The 23711-nt window shown below is 43.5% G+C and overlaps 1 protein-coding gene across 1 annotated transcript in view; it reads left to right on the forward strand.

Annotated features, from left to right (window-relative positions):
* LOC134469891 (CD109 antigen-like) overlaps nt 1-1857 on the forward strand; it is a 22146-nt gene extending 20289 nt beyond the window's left edge. The window contains exons 20-21 of the mRNA XM_063223916.1: nt 33-135; nt 248-1857. Of these exons, the coding sequence (XP_063079986.1) occupies nt 33-135; nt 248-447 (303 nt within the window). The 3' untranslated portion in view covers nt 448-1857. The remainder of the gene's footprint in view (nt 1-32; nt 136-247) is intronic.
* Nucleotides 1858-23711: the final 21854 nt, after the last annotated feature.

Here is a 23711-nt window from a genome sequence, read left to right on the forward strand (position 1 = left end):
TGAAATCTGTGATTTGTCTATATCCTTTGCAGCTGGGGAAAACCGAAAAGTGTGTGCACATCCCCCTCGTCAGAGAATATCGAGTGGCCCGAGTGCAGCCAGCGCTGATCCAAGTGTTTGACTACTACGAACCTCGTAAGTCGTTGTATACAGCGATCCACCGCAATATATAAAACAGTTTGTTGCTGTCATAATTGGACCGTGTCACCGATTGTGTGTGTGTTTTTCCTAACCTCTCTCGTCACAGGCCGGAGGGCGGTGAGGGTCTACCACTCCAAGGTGATGCGTGACCTCACTGCGTGTAACTTCTGTGGGGACAACTGCAATCAGTGCTGGGGAAAGGCAGACACAACCAGTGGCACCACAGCCATCCACTCTACAGAAAACATCATCCATGGTCTGGGTTGTTTACTGCTGTTACTCGTACACTGTATGACCTTGAAGTAGAGTAGACTTTTGTTTTGTGAGAAAATCTAAATGTCTGACACATGGTTCACCATTCCCTTATTGTTTGAAACGAGAATGATGGCACAAACACAAAGGATGTTCACAGATACTCTCGTTTCCATTCAGTTACATCTGGAATTGTTTAGATTTGAAATGTATATTTGGAATTGTTCTAGGACTAGGTCTCTGCAGAGTAGGCCTACTCATCTCACATTCTTAATATTGCATATTTTTTCTATTGTTAACTGCCTGTAAAAATGTGCCTCCAACTGTGCTATATGTACTCAGGTTTCTGTCATATTGTTGTTGCTGACACTGATGCTACGGGTGAGGGCATATTTCCCGGTATGACTATGATATTTCACAAAAAAACATTTGCCAGACCTGAGGGTAAATTAGCTAGCTAGCGTGTTTGACTAGCTCGACAACTTTCAGATGTCCATGCTTTGGTATTAGTAATGTTTGAATTGATAGTAATGTCTGAAATCAAAATGAGATGATCATTTAGGTATAATTTGGACACATAGGCCTATTTTGTTGATATTATCAGGGAAGCTGACCGGGGAAGACAAAATGGTCAGTTGCCCCAGGCCCAGGGAGAGAGGGGGCGCAGAATTGGGTCTTCATTATATTGTATGTATTGGGTGGGGGTGTTTTCAGATGACTTTGTTCTGGGCCAGGCCAAAGCTGTCAGTGGCCCCCTGGCTATTATTCTGTCAGTTATTTCTGACATTATTTTGAGTTTATGCACTATAATACTGAAGAAACAGCCAATTGGTTGTGTATGCAGACATGTTGGGGACCACAGTCGGTGTATTCAGTGATTTGACAAGCTCAAACTCTCAGGTGGTCAATCAATGAATCAGTCAAACTGCTCATGCATAGGAAGATGGCAGTGCAATAGCTGATGTGGAAAATTAAGTCTTTGATCAATGAGTATTTGCATGTAAATGATGTTTATGTTCATGCAAACCTTCAGATCTGGACTCAAGGGGAAGCAATTCAGTGTATCTGATGACATAGAGTGGCAATGTATGGAGGGGATGGGGGGAATTCAAACTCACTTGGCACACAACACAGACAGCTGTTGAATAATGCTGGTATTGTTAGTAATAAACTGATGTTTTTTTTTTTAATTCCTCCGTCCATCAAACATCTATTTGCTCTACAACAATAGATATGCTCTTAAACACACATCTGTTGTCCATGACATTGTTTTTTTTGCATTAGACATGCTTTCCAGATTTTTTTGTGAAATTACTGTCATTACATAAATAGTACATCTCCTCTCCATTGATGTGCTCATGTGTCAAATGTTAAGTGGGCATTACTGTGACATGATATTCCAATATTTAGACATCTGTCAGACCTGCTCTTATCTTTTGCTAAAAAAATAAATGAAAAGTTAAACAGAAACCTCGTCGGTGCCGTATTTACAGTTGCCCTACCACATACCACTGCCAAGCAACACAGATTATAAGTTAAACATTTATATCGGTTAAACATTTTTGATAAAGAACACATTGTGTACTGTAGTATACCCGCCCCCAATCATTGGCAATTTACTTGTTATCTAGAGCATTTTGCATAGGTTGCAATGTGGTCAGCTGTAGAAACAGTGCACACAAATGATTCTGACATCCATAAAACACAGTTCTGTACACAGTGTGAATAAGCTCTGCACTATATCACGACTGTGACTGCTGTCTGAATGTTTGGAGAGCGTTGCCAAATGCCATGGGTATTATGCCAAGCTGTGTTTATTGTATGCACATATGAAACGCATTGACTCACTGGGAGTGGTGGGCCTATGTTTTAGAGAACAAAATGGCAACCACCGCTATGCTATTCAGATAATCATGCACCGAGTGTTGGCATACAAGTAATTGGTTATTGTAAATTAGACCGTCAAAAAGAAATCTATTGTTCATTCAGGAAAGTAACCCAGTGTCTTACCCAGAGAAGGTGTCTGACTTTCAGTTCTGTCAAAACAACGTCATATTTCAGCAATTACCATTCATCTCCCATGAACGTACCATTTATAGGCAACACATTGTCCAGCAGCTTGATTGGGTAATCCCATCTATGAGTGCACGATGATTCTCAAGATGAATTGCTTGTGAAATGACTTTTTCTTTGATCATCTCTTCTTTCTCTTCCTCGTCCCTCTAGTCTTCCCACGCCTCCCCTTTTGGCATGTCTGATTTCTAGGATTTGTTGTTTTAAAGAGCATTGGCATACCAGCGTCTCTTATTTTTTTTAATTGTCTGCACAGTTCTGATTGATGGGTTCATTATTTTATGGTCTCCAGTCTCTGGAATGAAAAGGATACTTATTGAGTTCAGATGGCACTACCATTATACAGCATTACATTTCATTTGTTGCGAAGACTGAATGTGATCACTAAATGAGTATGAAGTTTGTACTTTCAAGAAAGTGTGACAGATATGAATCAATTTTTGTAACTTTTGACAGCAAAGCAAAGCGGGAGTTTCATGTGTTCCTTGCAAACGCAGGAAAGGCCGTCATGTAAGTGAAGAATCCCTATTGCATGGCACAGGCTATTCCCCCTGACGCCATTGGTTGCATGGCCTTATGAATGATTGGGTGCCCCTTGCAAAACAGCTTATTTCTAACCAAACACCAACCTTTGCCTCAAGATTAGCTTCAAAGAATGTTCACAATACAGAAGTGCACTTTTCAGGGTTTTTTTTTTTTTCAAAATCAATATTTGTCAACTTTGTCAAAAGTTTTCAAATTGTTCAATTCGTTACACAGACAATGAATGACCATTTATGTATGAAAGTAACTAGACTGAAATGCCAGGAAGATGAGAAGTAAACAACCCATAAACAAGATATGGGAGTTATGGCAATCGTGCTGATAGAATGGAGGCTTGTTGTGAGAACGCAGAACAACTGGAAATTGAAAATAATTTAATTAAGTCATGAAGAGGAAATGCTGATCAAACGCATAAACTGAAGATTTTCCAAAGTGCTGAGAGAGCAGCACTCATCTGGAAATTACCTTGATTTGATAAGTCATTTAACTCCTTTTTTCGATATCATTGTAGACATGAAATGTGTGTGCCACAAGTTATACTGTAACTGTTCCATATCTTGTGTTGGCCCTTTACACATCTCCTGCTTCCAAATAATCAAACAGTTGGCTCTCGGTTCAGAAAAGACTTTGTTGATATTGATATGTGGGGATAAAAATGAAATCGAATATGCAATGTGCAACTGAGGAATTTCCGATACTGAGAAGATGATCTCTACTGCAGCAAAGCCACATGGCACTCTGTCTGCTTTCAAGATCTCCTCCCTGGTCTTCCTAGTGTGAGACGGAGAATAAGGTACATTCTTTTCTGATCTTATCTATAATTTCCCATATCCCCATAATGCACACCATACCATCTGAGCATTGAGAGTAGATAGATAGTTATTCTACATCCTATGCATCAGAGGCATGCTGAAATAGTCATTGAAAGGTTATAGTCCTACTACTCTACTATGACAAACACAGGGCCTTTAGTAATGCACTACGACTCGGTCATTGCCCATCTGGTAACAGCTAATTTATAACACCGTGTTTTATCGGGTTAGGTAATATTTGTGTCTACAGCATGTCATCCCTTATTTGTGAAAAAAACTATATTTGCATTGTAAAATGTTTGTTATCTGTTACTATTTGTCTTTATTGATTCTGTTCCATAATGAGATCCTTTTCCCTGGTGATCGCTCTGTTACTGATACTACATATTTCTCATGTATGAGTTAATGCATGATAAAAGGAGTCTTCAATTGCAGAGTTCAATGGTTTCATCTGACAGCAATTTTAGTTTTGGAGTCAACAAACAATTTTCGCTCGTTGTCTTCAGGGAAGTAACTGAGACAGAGGCAGACTGAGCCCTGGCTATTACAGCAGATACTGTTCTCAAGTGGACCATATCATAGGAAACAAAACTGGGGGCGTAGCTAAAGGTTGGGGTGAACTGGCCATTTCCCCCTGGTCCCCAGGGCCCTCCAGTATTAGTGGTAGTTGGTAGGGGCCCTATTATGACCTTGGCTGTATGGGGGAGTCCCATCAGTGTTTTGCCCTGGGGCCTGTTTGCAATTGCTCTGCTACTACCCGAGGCCAAGGCACAAGTACATAATGGGTCACTACAGTTCACTCCCTCAGTGTACTGTACCATCCTATGAGTGCACATATGGATGTTATTGTGAGAACCAGACAGCGGACTATGGCGGGTATATGGGCATGCATAAATCTACCTAATGCAATGTGTTCTCCCTCTAGGGTGGAGCACCTGTACTTCCCATGGGCGCCAAGGCCAGACACATGCCTGTCCTCTCATTTACATCAGCCTCAAACTCACCGTTATCATTTGTGAAAGAATATACAGTTTCTGATTGGGCGGCAGGTTGTTATTGTAATGGAAGCCGACTAGCAGAGCGTGGCGTGGAACGTTAGTAAACCTCCTTCCCGAAGCCTAATACAGTATTGGTAGTGCTGAGCTATTGGATTGATCCTTTAGCCCAGCATTATCATGCTGTGCCTCCTGGAACGTCGACAAGGTGGTTGCAGGTTCAAGCCCCGAGTGAACTGCAGGAACACTCCTCAGTTACATTATGTCCAGATACTGGGACACCTGTGAAATAGTTCTAGGAAGAACTTTGATCACTTGTCATTATATCCGTATCAATAGGCTTTAAACTCATAATGCTTCTATTTGGGCTATTCCACGCTTCCACCTCATCTAAATAATTTTCCTTGCCAGTATATTAGAACATATACAGTATGGTATGTCTGCCTTTTTTGAAAACTATGCCTATAAACTTGGGTATGAACACACATTTTTATAGTAGATCTGTTTTTTCCCAGCCTTGTCTGTTCATTTTACAATATTTGGGATGTTTTTGTGAGTCATTTGAATGTTGCCATAAACACTTCTTATCTCTTATCTTTTTTAATGGTAAAAAGAAGGTTTATGGGTTGACCCATCGTGGAAAGCTTCCTCAATGACATTTATTTCATCCTTGGTTAAAATTACACCATGTTGTCCTGCCAGTTAAATTATTTTTTACATGTTTAAGTGTCTGAGTCATGCGTGACCAGTGAGTCAAAATATTCCTCCCTCCCTTCAAGCAAAGTTTCTTAGTTTGATCTGTGAGTGAGCAAGAACATAACCTTCCCTCCAAACTCCTCAATAATGACTATTTTGGGCAAAGAAGGGCCCCCTTCTTACAAAAAGGCAATTTAACCACTGTCCTCCCTTCTGCTTACAGTAAAACCCATCTCCCTCGTTATCCCAGGATCAGCTGTGACCTGTGAGTCTTGCCCCTGCGCTGGGAGAGATAGCCCAGTCGGCGGGCTGCTCACAACGCCTTCATTCTCCTCATTCCTTTCAAGTACTAGAAATTTCCGACCAAAGTCCAGCCCCCCCAACACCCTCACACCCCCTACTGGCGTTTCCAACTTGTCTGTGCCTGTGCCGGCAATAAGCACCTTTTTTGACCATGCTAAATGATGCATGACGGAACACATGCACACATCATGTGCCATTCAATCACACCCATCAGGAAGTGAACACAAAGCTATCATCAATTGCTCTCTCGCTGCTGTCAAGATGTTTGCTTGAGTGACGATACATCAAGAAAACCTACAAGTGTGGAGCATCGATTGGAAGCAGGTGCAAGGTGTGTGTGTGTGTGTGTGTGTGTGTGTGCGTGCGCGCGCGTGTGTGTGTGTGTGTGTGTGTGTGTGTGTGTGTGTGTGTGTGTGTGTGTGTGTGTGTGTGTGTGTGTGTGTGTGTGAGTGAGTGAGAGAGAGAGAGAGAGAGAGAGAGAGAGAGAGAGAGAGAGAGGGAGGGAGAGAGAGAGAGAGAGGGCCAGCGAGAGGGAGAGAGAGGGGGGGATTTGGGGGTGGGGGGGTGTCGTGGGATTGGTCATGTACAAGGTCTTGCTTCCGACCCCCCTTATGCACAGCTAGTGCGGTGCAAGCAAAGGCACCCACACAGTAATCAAAGACACCATGTTAGGTAAACACTAGGTCCCGTCCCATCAGCTGTAGTGGCATGGCGGGTGGCACACATCTCCACTGCTCAGAGCTCTTTGGGAACGTAAACAAGCCTGGGGGAAATGGTATTCTCCTTCAGGAAAACCTCTCGGCTGTATACACTCCCTACTGCCCTCTTCTCTCCACTAATTGTAAACATGTTAGACCACATGTTTATGTATGTTGTTTCCAGTTCAAGCAAACACACGGCACCCTTTGACATTATAGAATGTCAAAACACACACATTTTCATCGGAACTGTCTTGGCAAGATGTTTTTGATAGACATTGTTTATGTCATTTATTTCATTCTTTCGTCCTGTAAGTAAACCTGTTTTGACAGTTAGACGGCATATAGAAATTGTTCTGGTGCAATCCTGGCAGTTTGACATTAGTGGCTAGACAGACCTACAAGATATACAGTAGAGCTGTTATTCATGCATTAGTTTGCTTATTTGTTTCACGCATTAATGACATTTTTCTTTTATTTTTTATTTATTAGGGGCTTTTATGCCTTTATTTGACAGGGCAGTTGAAGATGGTGACAAGAAGCGAATGGGACAGAGAGAGAGGGGAGGATCGGGAAATGACCCCAGCCGGACTCGAACCGGGGGTCCTGTGGGTGGGCATGCAAGCCCATAATGAAAAATTTTCATATTGACTAGATTCATATCCATGGCATATGTAACTTGGTCAAAAGCTAGATCACCTATTTACATAGGAACAGGGAAACCATAACACTGATTTACACGGTACAACGACTGCCCAAAAGGGATGAAATATAGGGAGCACTAACTTCGCTAGTATCATCGCAAGTATCATCATTCTAGGGTTGTCACACACTTTAAAAAGACGGACAATATAATTTAACTTTCTGTTGACTGAATTGCCATAGCCCCAGGGGTGTCAAACCTAAAGCCCGGGGGCCGGATGCTGACCGCCAGATGGGTCAATAGACTAGAAGAGAAAAAATAAACTAAGTATGTCAGAAGAAGAAGTAAATCTGTAGCCCATTGCAACGATGCAGGAAGTGTATGAGATTTCAGGTTATCAATATAGAACACATTTGCCTTTTTTCCTCACAATTTCCATCCACCATCCACCTTAAAATGATTGACTAGTGATGCAATTCTGATATGAAGCTGAAATTTGTGATATATTCGCAATTACGTTACTGGTCTGGCCCACTTGAAATCAAAATGGCTGTATGTGGCCGCTTTTTTGCACGAGTAGTAGTAGTAGTAGTAGTAGTAGTAGTAGTAGTAGTAGTAGTAGTAGTCTGTGTCCTTGCCCACCCCATCATTCTCCATTACTGCAGGGTGTTGTTCTTTCTATTTGCCAGTAGATGGTAGCCTTAATAAGCTGCACTGCTGCATATGAAGGGATGCTTTGGCAGCAACAAGTGAAGAGGGGGAAGTACACACACATACCATCATAAAAACTAACATAGTAAAAAAGGAGCACTAAAAAACAGGAAACTTTACACTGACATGTTCTTCCGCCATCATCATCATCATCATCATCATCATCATCATCATCCATATAATTATAAACATCATGACTCTCCTCACTGTCCTAAATCTTAAGTCTTAATGTCTATGCGGATGCTCTCCAGCTCCAGAGTAGAGCAATTAATTCATTCAGACACACAGTGTTCACATTAGCCCTGTTTGTTTAGTCAGCTGCATTGCTAGCACACACTTTCTATTTTTACCCACTGTTGGCCAATGAAGCATGTGTTCGCATGTAAAAAATTAATTCAGGATGGCCTCTGAATGTTTTGTAATTTCTGAAATTGGTATTGTGCGGTGTTTAGGCATTCCTGCAATTCACCACCTCCATGTTCAAGTGGCCACACCCTTCTCTCTCTCTCTCTCTCCCTCCCTCCCTCTCTCTCATCCCAGACCATACTGTCAGTGCTCCTAGGCCCCCTTCCACATAATTGATTCAGTCGTGAGGAGAGCCGGCAGGCCGCATGTTGTATCCAGGTGTGAGTGACCTGTGTGTCTCTGTTATGTAAGCCATCGAATATACCATACCGCTCTGAATTATAGACCCCCAGAGGAAGTCTGAAGGCCAAGCCTTCCATCTGGGACGGAGCCCATGTGAGATCTGAGTCTTCATTGCTTTTAACGGTAGTTGTGACTGTGTGTGTGTGTGTGCGTGCGTGTGCGTGCGTGCGTGTGTGCATGCGTGCTTGAGTGCATGCATGTGTAATTGAGTGATAGAGAGACAGACAGAGACATACTGTAGACAGAGATATGTGATGAATAGTCCACGGTTGATGGCGGGTTGTCATGAAATGAAACATTAACGCAATCCTTCCTTGTCACTGGTGGTCATGACAGTTTGTGCCCAGCAGGGGGCACATGTCTCAGCTTTACATCCACTGCCAGCGCTGGTACGATACGCCTCTGCTGTGCTCCTCTGCCTTGGCCCTGAATTCTAGCTGCCAATGGCTGAGCTGGAGAAAGCACTCTATTAAGAGAAGCTTGTTGGCCCGACGTCCCTCTTCACCTACGTAATGGAGATTGTGTTCATTCTTGCATAATCCTGTGGTCTTGCAAAACTCCACAGTATGTGTGTAAACGTCTCCTTTTTTTGGTTAACTTGATTCTAATTGTAGTCACAGGGGTTAACGACCTCTGGTAAGATTAATTGTCTGTCCATTATGGCTGGCTATAAAAACAGCACGGCCTGCCTTAACGGGAAACTCGGTCCTGACATTCCTGATTGCTGAATTAACTGCAAATGTTTTGTGTGTGTGTGTGTCAGAGCATCCATGTGTTTAGTTGCTCCAGGGAAAATCCTCTGCTCCCTAGCCAAAACAGAGGCTATACAAAAAGTGACTCCATTGTTAAAAACCCGAATGCTTGGTATTTTGGGGCGTTTAACTCGTCGTGACATACACTCCTGATGAACTTGAAGTGATGAACGATAGCCCTACGAGAGTGGTAGTAAAAGCTAAATGATGGAATTCACAGGAAGAGCAGAGAGGACCGCTGTTGTTGCTGCATAAAGAAAGAAAGAAAGACAGAAAGAACGAAAGAAAGAAAGAAAGAAAGAGAGAAAGAAAGAAAGAAAGAAAGAAAGAAAGAAAGAAAGAAAGAAAGAAAGAAAGAAAGAAAGAAAGAAAGAGGAGTGTAATTAATGAGCATATTGCCTCATGGGCAATGCATAACTCAGAGCCGCTGGAAACAAAGCCTTGCAGTGTTTGTGCTGGGTGATATACACACCATTAGGATCTTGTGAAGATATATAGTGTTTAATATCCGTTTGTCAAAATCTGTCTCTTTTGTGGTTAGCAAAAACTCCAGGGTGGGATGTTGAAACCGTTCTCCAGTCATAACTTCACACTGTACAGGCAAGCCAGCCTAAAGGGCCCAGTTTTTATGGGGGCTATTTCGGGGGTTAAGGTGTTTGACCTGCTGCCAGAAGGTTACAGGTTCAGTTCACCAACAGGTGAGTGGGGGAAGATAACACCCAACATAGACAGGAGGTCTTTGGGGGGGGGGGGCTGTCATGGGGGTTCAGGTGGTGAAGAGCTACAGGCCTAAATCCCCACATCATATCAAGAGGTGTGGGGGAGAGGGTCTTTGGGGAAACGTCTTTGGGGTTCAGTTGTTGGACAGCCACAGGCTTGAGTACCCACGCCAAGAGGAGAGTGGGAGAAGCTCTTTGGGGACCGCCTTCGGGGTTCAGGTGTTGGACAGCCACAGTTTTTTTTAACTTTTTTTTAGCCTTTATTCAGACATGACAGATTAAGTGGAGATGAAGACAGGAAACTAGTGGGAGAGGGAGATGGGGAAAAGTTGGAAGATGACCCAGGGCAGATTTAAATCTGGGTCCCCATGGGTAATGTTGTCCATATATGGTACGGTGTGTTGGCAAGCGGCACCACAACAGCCCCCAGACATCCACATGTTTGAGTCCCTACACCAAGACGTGTGTGGATGGGGAATGTGAACGATCACTATACTCTCCAGGCTCCCCTGTAGAAGTGAACATACTGGATTGAGAAAGTATGAATCCCTCTGCTGAGGCATTAATCAAATCCTCTGGCCAAAATATTGTGGTATCAATGCGAAGACATAGCCCCTGTTGTTAATTTCCTGTTACCAGTATGTCAATGCCCAATTCATAATACGGTTTCATAATGTGTTACTAAAGGCTCTGCTCTGGTCTATGGTAGTAAAGTCTTTTGATGACTATTACAGTGTTCCACTTGCAGAACGATGCATATTACGAGGCTATGGTTTGACTGGCTTAGGGAATTGGTTGGAAGGCTTTTAACTTCCTGAACCCAGTCTGCTTCTGCCTGTGACTGAGGTACCCAGAGTACCCAGATGGAAGGTAGCAATGTGTCCAAATGGCCATAGGTTTAACTCCCATTGCCAATGGGTGTGGTGGAGGAATTCAGTGACTAGAGCTGTAGTCCATCCTCCCCTCCCATTCAGATACCCTGAGCATGCAGCATGGTTGTTAGCAAGCTGGACAGAGCTATTTTTATAAGGACTCTTTTGTCTTTATTGGACAGGACAGTTTGAAGGGAGTCAGGAAAGTAATGCGAGAGAGACGGAGAAGGATCAGGAAATGACCTTGGGCCGGAACCAAACCCAGGTCCCCTGTGTAGTAGTATGGTGCCCAAGTCGACTGAACCACAGCCAAAACCACTGGACAGAGCTGTTTTACCGCTAAACGTAGACGCCATCTGCATGGCTGTAACCAGGAGCAGGACAAGCTCGCTCACAGCCAAGTGGGTTTTTTTATCGGGCAAAATGGTGCCATGGAAAAAGATGCGATTTGGTCTGGTCTGGTCGTGCATGCATGCATGCAGTTAATTCCTCCATCGTTGGCTCATCTCCTCTGACGGTGGCATCAGAGTTTCTGCTGCAGGCAGGGAAACAACACAGGTTCAAACGGAGCAGAGGAAATTGGGACCGGACCGGACCGTGACATCTGTTACCAAAAAAAAAAACAAAAGAAAGAAAAAAAGAGAAACCAAAGAGGATATGGAAATGTTGCCAGTGTTAATTCAGTACTGCACTGTAAACCCCAACATGTTCCACGAACTCAAAACATTTGCGGAAACTTATTCCCGTTAAAGTTTTAGTTTTGTGACCAAATGTTTCACGTAAATACTACATACATTCATGCATATGAAGGACACAAAATCTTTAAGAAAATGATCAAAAACTTTGAAATGATTGAAAAGATTGAAAACATTAATTCCATAATTAGATTTTTAGTTTTTAGCAGCCCAAGTCAAGTATGTTAGTTGGGTCATTTACAGAAGTTCTGTGACCGTGGAGAGGAAAGGTTCGTTTCTCACTGGATTTGTCATCTATAAAGGTTAAATTAAAAAAAATGTGGGGAAATTTTTGTAGAGCCCTATATCCAAAATGGCTGCTGCCAGTGCCAGCCTAGCTGGAAATTTACTTTTTAATTGTTTTGCCCACAGTGCTGCATAATACATGGTTTCTGAGAGTATTTGGGTCAAGAAATTCACAACTGATGTAGATTGATTGATTTGACGTATTTTTGACCTTCAAATTCAAGATGGCTGCCACTTTTGGCTCTTTAAATGTACATTTTTCTAAATCATCAGAGAGCCTTAATATTAGGCTCAAATGAGTTCAGTTATGGACAGTAAAATTACAAGTAGGCTATGCAGAAGTCATCTCAAAGGTAAAAAAAGATCAAGGTTTGTGGTTGATGAGAATTAAACTGCTGATTAAAGTTGGGTCATAATGTGAGGTTCCATGACCATCCTCTGGCAAGGATGTTTTGATGATTGATTTGACCTCTATGGACCCTTTAGAAAAGATTTAGCTCCCATGTCCCTCCCAAAAATCCCAGCATTTTTTGCTAGAGAGGCAAATTCAAAAAGGCGTCCGGCGCCACTTTGACTTTTGATCTGAATGACACAGAATCATGTATGAAGACACTTTTTCACACATGTCAACCATGAGGATTCCAAATCTGACATAATTTTGATAATACAACTTTGTTTTGACCATGAAATTCAAGATGGCTGCCATATAGAACAGTCGTTTTCAACCTTTTTAGGCCGTGACCCCCCAAAACAGTCATGTTTGGACTGGGGACCCCCAATTCAAGTTATTCCATTTCTCATATATAGATATTGAGAAAATATCTGATCTACAAGTGCACAATGCCTCACATTATGAGGCGTATTGGGCTTATTTGTTGTCCATTTCTGAATCTTTTATTAGGAGTTGGAGGCTGAAGGAGATCCATATAACTTACAATAACATTTCCTCCAAAATAGTGTCAGACTCCACAACACAGTCAGTTGTTTATCCTTTGGAGTGTTGAGCAGAGCTGATGGATCATAGAGTTCTGGTGGTCCCATATCGGCTGCCTGTGGAGAATAAATAATAAGTTGAAGGCTTTCATGAGGACTTGTTGGATTAGACCCCTACAGCATGATCACCGGGTTTGCTACACTGGTTTATACAGAAGCTCAATGTGCAATATGTCATCATGAAAATGCAACGCATCACTTGCAAATACACTGCAGATGTATGATACAAGAAAAAGATTGTACTGTGTGAAAGGCCTACACAGTGCTAGCCTAACTAGCAGTAGCTAACATTCTAAGCTAAATTGCTAACATAACATACACACAGGCTATGTCTCAAATGACGCACTTTTGTCAGTGCACTGACAGTCAGTGCACAGTGCATACAGTGCACTGAGGTCTTTAGTGCATAGTGTCGTAGAGATATTTGAGCACTATGCACTGTGTCCTCGCTGGAAGTGACGGCTGAGCATGGCATTAGCTCGCCAAAATATGAGTTGGCTACTGTTTACAATGCACAGCGTCTGGTGCTTGTATTTCCATGTCCTTCACCCCAAAGGACAACAACCACACATACAATACTTTGGTTGGCATGAAAAGGTTGCTGTCCCATCAACATTACTTATAGAATTAGGAGACTGTTGACCAAACTCTTCTACTGAACTGAATGCCACATTTCCTCCGTGTCATTGCCAACATGGCCGCCGTTTAGTGCGTGCAGTGTCCATCATTCAAGCACTGCATTTTTCCGCCATTGTTAGGGGATCATCCTGGCACTTTCAGTGCACTGGCTCAACTGAAATTTTCAGCGTGAGCGCCCTAGGCACTGAAAAACAGTGCCCGAAGTGCACAAGTGCGGCATTTGAGACACAGCCATTGTGTAGCATCAAGAGCACCTAAGGTCTCACACAGCAACATAGTAAACTACTACACATACACAACAACACACTTTTATGGGATGGGTCTTTTCTTACCTTGAAGTGAGGTTGATAGACACATCTTTCCATGCCAAGTTGTCAGTTGTGGTTTGGTGGTCACTGGTGTGTTGAGTAAATCTATCCCCCATTGACTGATTCACCATTTTTAGAGAAGTTTGTATTTTATGTTACATTTTAATAAAATAGGGTTCTATGGTTCTGACATGAATGGCTTCTTCTGTACACAAAGCAGAAGCTGGTAAACAATAAAAAAAACAACTAAAACAACCAAAAAAGTAAGTGCCCCAGCCTTAGGATTCGAACTCTCAACCTCAAGATAAGGACTATCCCCTACACCACTCCTCAACTGGTAAAAGTTGTGCAGGTTTTGTATTCGTAGGCCTGTTTGTTAGAAAGGTCTTAGAATTGGACTTACTCATAATTAACAGTCAAATGTGTTTCACACATACGTAGCCTTTCCACTTCAAATCCGGCCAACTGATATCATGGCCTACCAAAACAATAATGTTTGAATGTGATTTTTTTTAAAATTATTATTAACATCCTGTGCTGGGAATTGAACTTGTAACCATCATGCTTCAAGGCCAACTGCTTAACTGTTAATCCATGACTGCCCAAACACAACGCACTGACATCCATAGTCTCATTATGTCAGATATAGGCTAATTCCAATTGACATGATTTAAAGAATTTGTAACTTTTACAGTTTCGCAAAAAATAAACAATAAATATCAACTTCAGTGTTTTTTTTATTGGTAATACAGGATTCAAACCTGCAATCCTCTGATCTTGTGGCCATTCTCCTATCCATACCACAGCAGCTCAAACATTGTCTTGCTTTACCTAAGCATTTTTCTTTTGTAATTTCGCTCGGAATTCAATGTGAAAAATATCGCTAATTAAAGCTGGAGTCATGGGTCTGGTGGCCATCTGTACATTTTTATACCATGTTCCAGGAAGTATGAAAGTAGGTAAGGTGATCTCCATGTTGGGAATTGAACTTGCAACCTTTGAGGTTGAGGACTAGCTGTTTAACCACTACTCCATGGTCGCCTCAGCTGTTATCATGACATCTAACCACTCATATGCCAGATAGAGTTCAAATTTACAAACTCAAATACATTGTGTTAGGATGTCAGTTGTACTTAAAATACAATGCCAACCTGAGTTTATTTATTGATACCTGAAAACCTGTTGAGAACACCTAAAATGTGTATGTCATCTGGAGATTTTTGCAATAATTGAGTAGGCTACTACAGCGTAAACTTTTGTAGTTCATAGTACTGTTGGGGAATACAGTGTGAAGAGAGTAGAAGCAATAGTGTATGAGTATTAAATTCGACTCTCTCAGTGTTGAATAATGGCTGGAAAATGTACTGTGTACTGGGGTGATGATGATGATGATGATGACCACTGAGATGGATGCTGGCATCTGCCCCCCTCTGGGAAACACATGGGCACATGGTGTGTGACTTACCCCTGCCCGGCACATGTGTGAGGCTCTGGATGGATTGCATACTTGTGTGACCACCAGTACACCACATTTGGAGTCCTCAATCAACATCCACATCTTGCAGCTATATCGGAAAGAAAATACACTTTCGTGAGGTTGTACGCATGCAGAAAACAGTGGTCTCGGGGCTTGGGGAGGGAGGGGGCGGAGTGGAGAGGAGAAGGTGGTTGGGGGTTGGGAGAGGGGTCTTGGAAAAATCTCTTCCAGCAGTGATGTGGCTCTTGCTAGGAGGAGATTCTCTCCCTCTCCCTCTCGGCCTCTATAGACTTGTTAAGGGCTAAAAATACGATGACCACTTGTGTTTTATTATAAAAATGTCCCATGCACTTGGTGCAAGTTTTCCCTTTGGTTAGAAAGAGAACAATATGTAGAATAGAAAATAATATGGCTTCAAACACACAGATGGGTTGTTTTTGGCTAAATTCTCTTGCATTTAATGAAAGGACAATGTCGGAGCAACGCAGAAGTAAACATGCCTTAGGGTAACACTTTAAGCAATTTAACAGCATTTTTTAAATCTCAAAATAAAGTTTCCAAAATAGCTTTAGTGGTTTATGTACTGTACTTGTAATAGAGTGAAAGGAACTTCAAATTCTTCAAACTCAGGAAGTTGGATGGAGCAGAGCATCTCTATGGAATAGTTCTGTACAAGAAGTGACAGTTCCACTTCCAACCTCTAGGGTAGTGTTTCTCAACCAGGGTGACGGGGCACCCTGGGGTGCCGCAGGCCCACCTCAGGGGTGCCGCGGAAACGTGGCTGAGAAATACGTCATATAATACATATTTGTCTAAATTAATAAAGTATTGCTTAGTCAGTAGAGTCTTTAATCTGCCATTTACGCACAATATAGTAAATTCAGGTCGCCCCAGTAAGCTGCAACTTCGAAAGTAGGTTGTGTAACGTCTCCAAATGTGTTACTTTTCTAAGCTTTTGTGGAATCCGATGCGATGCCATGTTACAGCTTGTTGGTACTTAAAAACTTACTCAGTATTGCTTAGAAAATTCTATTCTATTCAGGTGCAGAGATCAGAGGTTGACAATGTTTGTCGGCCTGTTGCTAAAAACCATTAAAAGGGGCTCACTGCTAATCCACTGTGCCCCTAAGCCACCCAGGAGTCTATTTATCCAAGCTGAGTGGACTTCAGTATCAGTTGAAGTTGAGCTACTACCCCTGCACCCCGTACCCCCCCATCCCCACTGCTATAGTCAAGACCGGGAGCCGCTGTCTGGGCCACCTGTGGGGGACTAAAGTGGAGCACTGACAGGGTGTGAAGTTGCCGGGAATATTGGAGGAAATGTTGATATTACTGTCAAGTTGATGGCACAGAGGAGAGATATGATAAACCATTAAAACGTCATGCAATGTTTTTAATGTGCCGCTAAAACAATGAATTGTTTATGACACCTGAGTTGGAAAAGGGAAAAAAGGTGCTGGTTGGGCATTTTTTTTTCTTTCTTCAGGTGATCTGACAGGAATCCCGACCCATTTACAAGAGCGGACGCAAAATGTCCTTGTACGCTTGGTCGACATTCAACAGACCCCCTTCAAGAAGCAAGTCAGCCATTTCGCATAGGCCGAGAGAAAGAAGAAGAAAAAGGGGGAGATTCCAAAAACGGGAGACAGAGAGAGAGAGAGAGAGAGAGAGAGAGAGAGAGAGAGAGACAGACCGACAGAGTGAGAGAGAGAAAAGAGGGGGAGAATTACTCTTTTTCAGGGTCCATTTGAGTTTCCGCCAACACAAGCAGTCAGGCCCGAAGCTGCCAACAGGAGACATGAGCTTCCTGCGGTGATGGATGATGCTTGGCTCCCAGCAGCCTCTCGAATCATCACTTCAGATCTTGATGAATGTAAAATGAGGTGCAACACTGAGACCCTCAAACATAAGGGAGGACGGCTAACGCTAACGGCGGCTCCAGTAAGCAGCTCAATGCTGATTGATTGACACCCGTTTTAAAATCACCAGACCAGTCGGATGGGTGGAAGAAATGACTGTGTTCAGGCCTTCGAATATGTAGATAATCTCAATTTATAGTGATTGGATATTAGATTGTGAAGGAATTTAGGTGACAGCTTCATCAGACTGACCACTTAACCAAAACAAAAAAAAATCATTTTTCATTTTAAGTGCAAGATATAGTCCAGGGAACAAGTGTTTGAAAAGTTGCTGTCAGCAGACACTATGTTGATAGATAGACAAAATGGACAAAGTTGTCGTCCAAAAAAGTTTCAGAATCGATAAAACAGTATGCTGCTTCTATGGCAACTTGTCGGCAATAAACTGAATACAATCCAGAGCAGTCAACTGTCTTCTCAGACTCCAGAGCTCTCTGGGACACCCTGGCATACAGAAATGTTGTCTTTTCGTTACGTCATATTTTTTTGTCAAAGCGATACTTGTCACCCCAACCGCTGGCTGTAACAATACACAGTGGCAGTGGGAGAGAGGGAAAGGGATGTGACACAGTGCCTATAACCCACAAGCTGACGGTAAAAGCCCTGGAGGGAAATCTTGACCAAAGCCATATACAGTAGTGCGCAGTTACCGGCAAGGACGCTGACAGCTTTTGCCAGGCCCAGGACAAAGCAATCTGAAAGGGCCATCTTCTCAATACACATGTAAGACCAATACTGGGGGCCCCTTCTCCCTGGGCCCGGATAAGTGAACTAGTTGCCCCCCGCACACACACAAACCACGTCGGCTTCCCTGGTTACCAGGCTACTTTAGGGAGCCGAGAAGCCCCCCGTGTTTGCATTAGGCCCTGTGCAAATATTTTAGTACAAAATTCAGATGGCTGCCACACACTTCCTTTACCACAATGGCCAATTAGTGTAATGTAAAACAGACGGGAGAGAGGCCATACGACAAGCGCCCCTCCACCCACCCAAGCCCTCTCCCCAACCCAAGCCCCTTCCACCCACCCAAGCCCCCTCCTCACCCCCTAATCATCCCTCTCTCTCACCGACTGGATAGGGCCCATACGACAAGCTCCCTCCCCCCCCGCCCCTCCTCTCTCCCTTCCCATCCCTCTCTCCCTTCCTCCCTCCCCTGACGTGAGCCTTTGATTGGCGTGCGGCGTGGAGAGAGAAGATTACTACTGGAAAAAGTGAGGGCCCTGCATGGCTGCTCTATGGGCCTGTTGCCAGGAGCTCTCTATGAGACGTGTCTAGCGATCGTGATGGGCGGCGGTGTTGATGATGATGATGGTGGTGGTGGTGATGGTGATGATGGTGGAGGTGGTGGTTGGGGGGTACCATTTGTGATTCCAGGTCTTTGATGGCGCTGTCATGTAGGGGAAAAGAAACATCAGGCCGCGTTCCAAGGTTTTTAAACAGAGCTGAAATCCATACGCAGTAGCAGAAGCGCCGAGCACGAGGCGCATAAGAGACTGATGAATGGCCTGGCTGTGAAAATAAACCCACCTCCTCTTGTTATTTCAGTGACGTACTCGTGAATGATAATGAGGGCCCACAAGAGAAGGAGGAGGGAGCGGTGAGTTGAGGTGGGGTGGGCTGGGTAAAAAAAGTCTAAAAAAAAAACAGAAAAGAAAAAGAAGCGTGTTTTCAGTGCTGGGGGGAAAACGTGTGGAAATAAATTTCCTCAGCCAGACGGAGAAGATGAGAACCTTCTCCATCCTCCCTCCACCTTCATCCACCCACCTCCACCCACCATCTACAGCCCGGCTGATCTCCCTTCTCTGCCTCTCTGCCCGGCCTTACTCATCTGGGAACAATGGCTCTCCCAGAAGAGACTGACAGACAGGGGACTTAGCAGACCTTTTTCACTTTTTCTTTTTTTTTTGGTCTTACTTCCCATGGCACTTTGATCCCTTCACCCTGTTCTGCAAAAGTCTTCAAAGTGCATAAATGTGTGATAGTTTTTTCCATTGCTGTTGCTGTAGGCAGGAGGATAGCAGGGGGAGGGGATGGACGTCATAGTCGGTCTTCAGTTGAGAAAGAGAGACGGACACACAAAGATAGAGAGAAAAGCAGACAGAAAGAGAGACAGAGACAGATCCACAAAGACAGATAAGGGGTTAAAGACAGACAAGCAGAGTGAGAGGGGAAAAGGAGAAAGGGGAGAGAAAGAGGGAGACAGAGAGAGACGAGAGAGAGAGAGAGAGAGAGAGAGAGAGAGAGAGAGAGAGAGAGAGGAAGACACACACAAGCACACGCACACGCACACACACACACACACACACACACACACACACACACACACACACACACACACACACACACACACACACAGAAAGCAACAGAGAGACAGATGGAGATGAGAACAGAGGGGTGGAGCCTAGCGATGGAGCAAAGCTGACGGATGCTGTGTCTGCAGGCCGTGGATGATTCCTCGCACGTGGGCCGGGTTTTGGTCTGTCGGTCCGTCCGTCCATCGGTTCGTTCTGCTCCATGGGAGATGAAGCATCGGGACGGGAGGCCTCCTGGTCCTGGATGTGGGTCAGGGACTCCTCTCCTTCCTGCTCCACTGGGGGACGCACAGCTGCTGCTGCTGCGCCGTGGAGACACCGGCACAGGACTAACTCACAGGCTAGATATGGCTGAAGCGTAGGGGCCCCCACCTACCAGGGGCCCCCGATTGGCCCAAAGTCAAAAATTGTAGACTTGACGAGATGTGACGATATGTGATATCAAAAATAAAAACATCTGTCATGTCAAGTATCGTTTTGAATCATGTTAAGACACCAGTTCCATAGTTGGCAGACATATCCTTAATTCATAGCTCGTAATTCTGAATCTGCCAATGTAATTTCGTTGCAAAATTTGCCTTCCAGGAGGGCCCACAGCAACCTGTAGCCTAGGGGCCCCGGGCCATCTTAATCCGGCCCTGCAGACACCGGCACCGGCACAGACGGACGGTGACTCAGTTGGTTTTGCCATTAAGACCCCAATCTGCTGCTTTTGAGTCAGGGTTACTCATCAGATGATGATGTGGTAATGTCTTTGTGTGTGCCGCATGTATACGGTTCACATGTCAATGGCAAAAACAGTTGTCTGGACATGAGGGGATGTGGGAACGCATGTGAGATTTACACCATGAAGGACAAAAGTTATACAGCCAGCACGCTGAGCTGTATGGAACAAACATGAGGCTACATACTGTACATGTTTGCATGTGCTTCATGTTACTCAGGGCTGCTGACAGCCTTGACTGGACCCAGGAAAAAATAATCTGAAAAGGGCCCCCTCTCTGTGTACATTAAATGTAATGGCGTGCCAATTCTGGGGCCCCTGTTTTTCTGGGCCTGGGACAATATAACCATTTTTCGCGCCCTGTTGGCTGGCCTGACATTTTATACTTATGAGGCATCTGCAGTGACTTGCAATCATTTTGTGAAGGAAATATTCCGAAATGCTCCTGGCTATTCTTCACGTCTTCACTGTTACTTTTTTTTATACTTGCATTTTTGCAATAATCGAAGTGAGAGTGCAATTTATTTAAAGCACATGCATTTATGTTAGAGCTGAATAGCTGAATAGAGGATAAAGCTATTCGTTTCTCCAACTATGAAGAGCCACTGCTCAAAGAAGAATGAACGACCACCAACTAAGACTGAGAGTGTGATACACCAAAAGGGATAAATGGAAAGAAGATCCGTAAATGGAAAAATTATGCTAACATTCCGTGCCACAATCGACCTACATTACTCTTCGTTCTCGCTGTCTGGATTTCAAAGTCCCAGGTTGAACGCATGTGCCCTGTGTGCACCCACACTATGTCCAGGAGGAGATGAAAGACTCCTCACATTTTTACAGCCTGTGTTTTTCCCAAGTTAAGGAATCTCAGCTATGTGCCCTCGCCCATCTCTGAAAATTTTCACGTACTGTACCGGTTGTATATATTTTTGGCCGCAGTGCATGGCAACAGGCGGTTCATCATGAAAATTTATAGATTAATAGATTTCACAGTCACATTATTTGCGTAGAAACCCAGACTGTTTTGAATCCAGCAATGTTCAAAACCGCATCATTAAGTCAACAGGGGTTGTGGTAATGTCTTTCCCATTCTAACTGAAATGATCAAATGCACACACTATATCACTCACACACAGACAGCAACGCAACAACAACTGACACCAAATGAGCAATGCACAGTAATGGGATATGCACCATATCATCTGAGTGGCAGCAGGTAGGATATAATGTCATTAATGTCATTGATTAAGACGTAATTGCCCTTAACCGACCAAGCAGATCTACTGCAAGGCTTGCAGCAAACGTGACACACTTGTCTTTGTCTCACCATAAATAATGGACCAGATGTTCCCTGTCGACTGAACTGTGTCTAGTGCTGGAAAAAGTAGGGCAGAAGCTAGTGTGCTGCTTACCTGTGGCAACAGGTAACCTTAGATGTATAAAGTAGAAGTACGCTTACATTTGTTATTCCAACACTATGTGATATTGCATAGTTTATACACCGGTTATTCTACTGTGAGGTGGTTATACTGTCAAAATACTGCTACTCAAACTAACGTTTTGGAGGCCCCAAGCATAGCTGGTCAGGACCCCCCTTCGTACTGAAATAATAATAATAATAATAATAATAATAATAATAATAATAATAATAATAATAATAATAATAATAATAATAATAATTATAATTCCAGTATGCCCGAAAAAGTATAGGCCTTTTGATAACTTACAAATACATTTTTTATAATGTAATTTTTAAAAAAATCATGATGTTTTTTAGTTAATCTCAATTTAAGAGGACCCAATTTTGGGTGCAAAGCGTTTGAGGCCCTAAGCACTCTGCATACTCTGCTTATGCCTAGCGTTGGCCCTGTATGTGATATTACATAGTTTATACACTAGTCATTCTACTGTACCCAAAGAGGTCGACATACTGTAAAAGTACTGCTACAGTACTTTCACTTTATACACCTCTGCATGTAACACCATACATGGGCTACACTACGGACGCTCAGAAGAAGGGATTAAACGTTGTCATGACTCATGTTACCGGGGAAACCCTGTGTCTTAAATAACAACATTAAGTCATTCTGGACACAAGGGCAAAAGTCCAATGCAATGTCATGTCATGTATAGAATAACACCAGCCAGCTGGCAGCTCACTCAATTTATGTGCTCTTAAAGGGGTATGCCACTATTTTGGGGCTTAATACAGTTAAAATCGTTGGCTGGGGTTTATAAAGGTGGTAAAGTGTCTTATTTTTCATGTTAAGCATTGTCTTGCTGTAAGACAAGTTAAAAGAGGGAATATGTCGCTAAGCTAGTGAAAGTCAATGTATCCATGTAGCATTGTAGCATGCTACACGGATACATTGACTTTCACTAGCTTAGCGACATATTCCCTCTTTTAACTTGTCTTGCAGCAAGACAACGGCTTACATGAAAAATAAGACACTTAACCACCTTTATAAACCCCAGCCAACGATTTTAACTGTATTAAGCCCCAAAATAGTGGCATACCCCTTTAATAACGCTTCCAGTGTTTTTGGATCACAGTTTTGGGAGGTCATTTGTTCATTGCCCTTCACAGCAATCGGAAAAAGGCTAAAGGTCGGGTCAACAGTTAACAGCCCTACCAGCTGCAGCGGGGGCGGAACAGCGCTGCACTTGAATGGTGCTCCATAGTTGGATTGGGCCAGGCAAACCGTGACATGTCGGGGGGGTCATCATTCACTGGGGAGGGCCCTAGGAAGGCAGGTTCAAACGCTGCCACAGTGTAGGTCAGTGTTTCTCAAACTTTTGGAGACTAAGGACCACTCTGTCCCAAGAATTTTGTCAGGGACTCACTCATGCAGATCAATAGTTTATATACAAATCACAGGACTCTCTTATTGTAGTGAAAGAAAATGTACTGTAAGTGTAGAGATTGGATAGATTAGATTTAGACAAGATAATTATGTGACAAATGCTATCTATGCCAGCTTGTCTGGGAAATGTTGACAACATTTGTAGAAGTCATCTCGCAATCCATTTCAGGTAAATCGAGGAGTACCAACGGTCCCCTGGCCATGCATTGAGAACCAACGGTGTAGCAGGTCAGTGATTTTTTACTGTGGGCCGGGGCCTACTGAGCTATTCCGTGTGGGCCTTGAAATCAAAAGGCAAATCAAAATAATATGTCTCTGTGTTGCTGTTGACTATGTATTTGAATTGAGTTGTTTATTGGGTCATCTAGGTGGACATCTAACATTAGTGAGAATTTCAAGTGGGCCCCAAGTTGGAAAAGGTTGGGAACCCCTGGTGTAGGTGAAGGTGAACGTCATGCATGCTGGCCTGGATGGGACTAGGAGGGCCGGCTGGTTGGTTATTGCATAGCATGACCTCCCGCTGTAAGTCAGCCTGACACAGGAGTGAAGATGACTGAAGGGCCTGGTGACTGATACCCCCTCTACTCCTCCAGGGCTGTAGAGGGTCAGCGAGCGACCGTGTCTATTGCCTACC

The sequence above is a fragment of the Engraulis encrasicolus genome, chromosome 19 (assembly GCF_034702125.1).
Source record: "Engraulis encrasicolus isolate BLACKSEA-1 chromosome 19, IST_EnEncr_1.0, whole genome shotgun sequence".
NCBI lineage: Eukaryota > Metazoa > Chordata > Actinopteri > Clupeiformes > Engraulidae > Engraulis > Engraulis encrasicolus.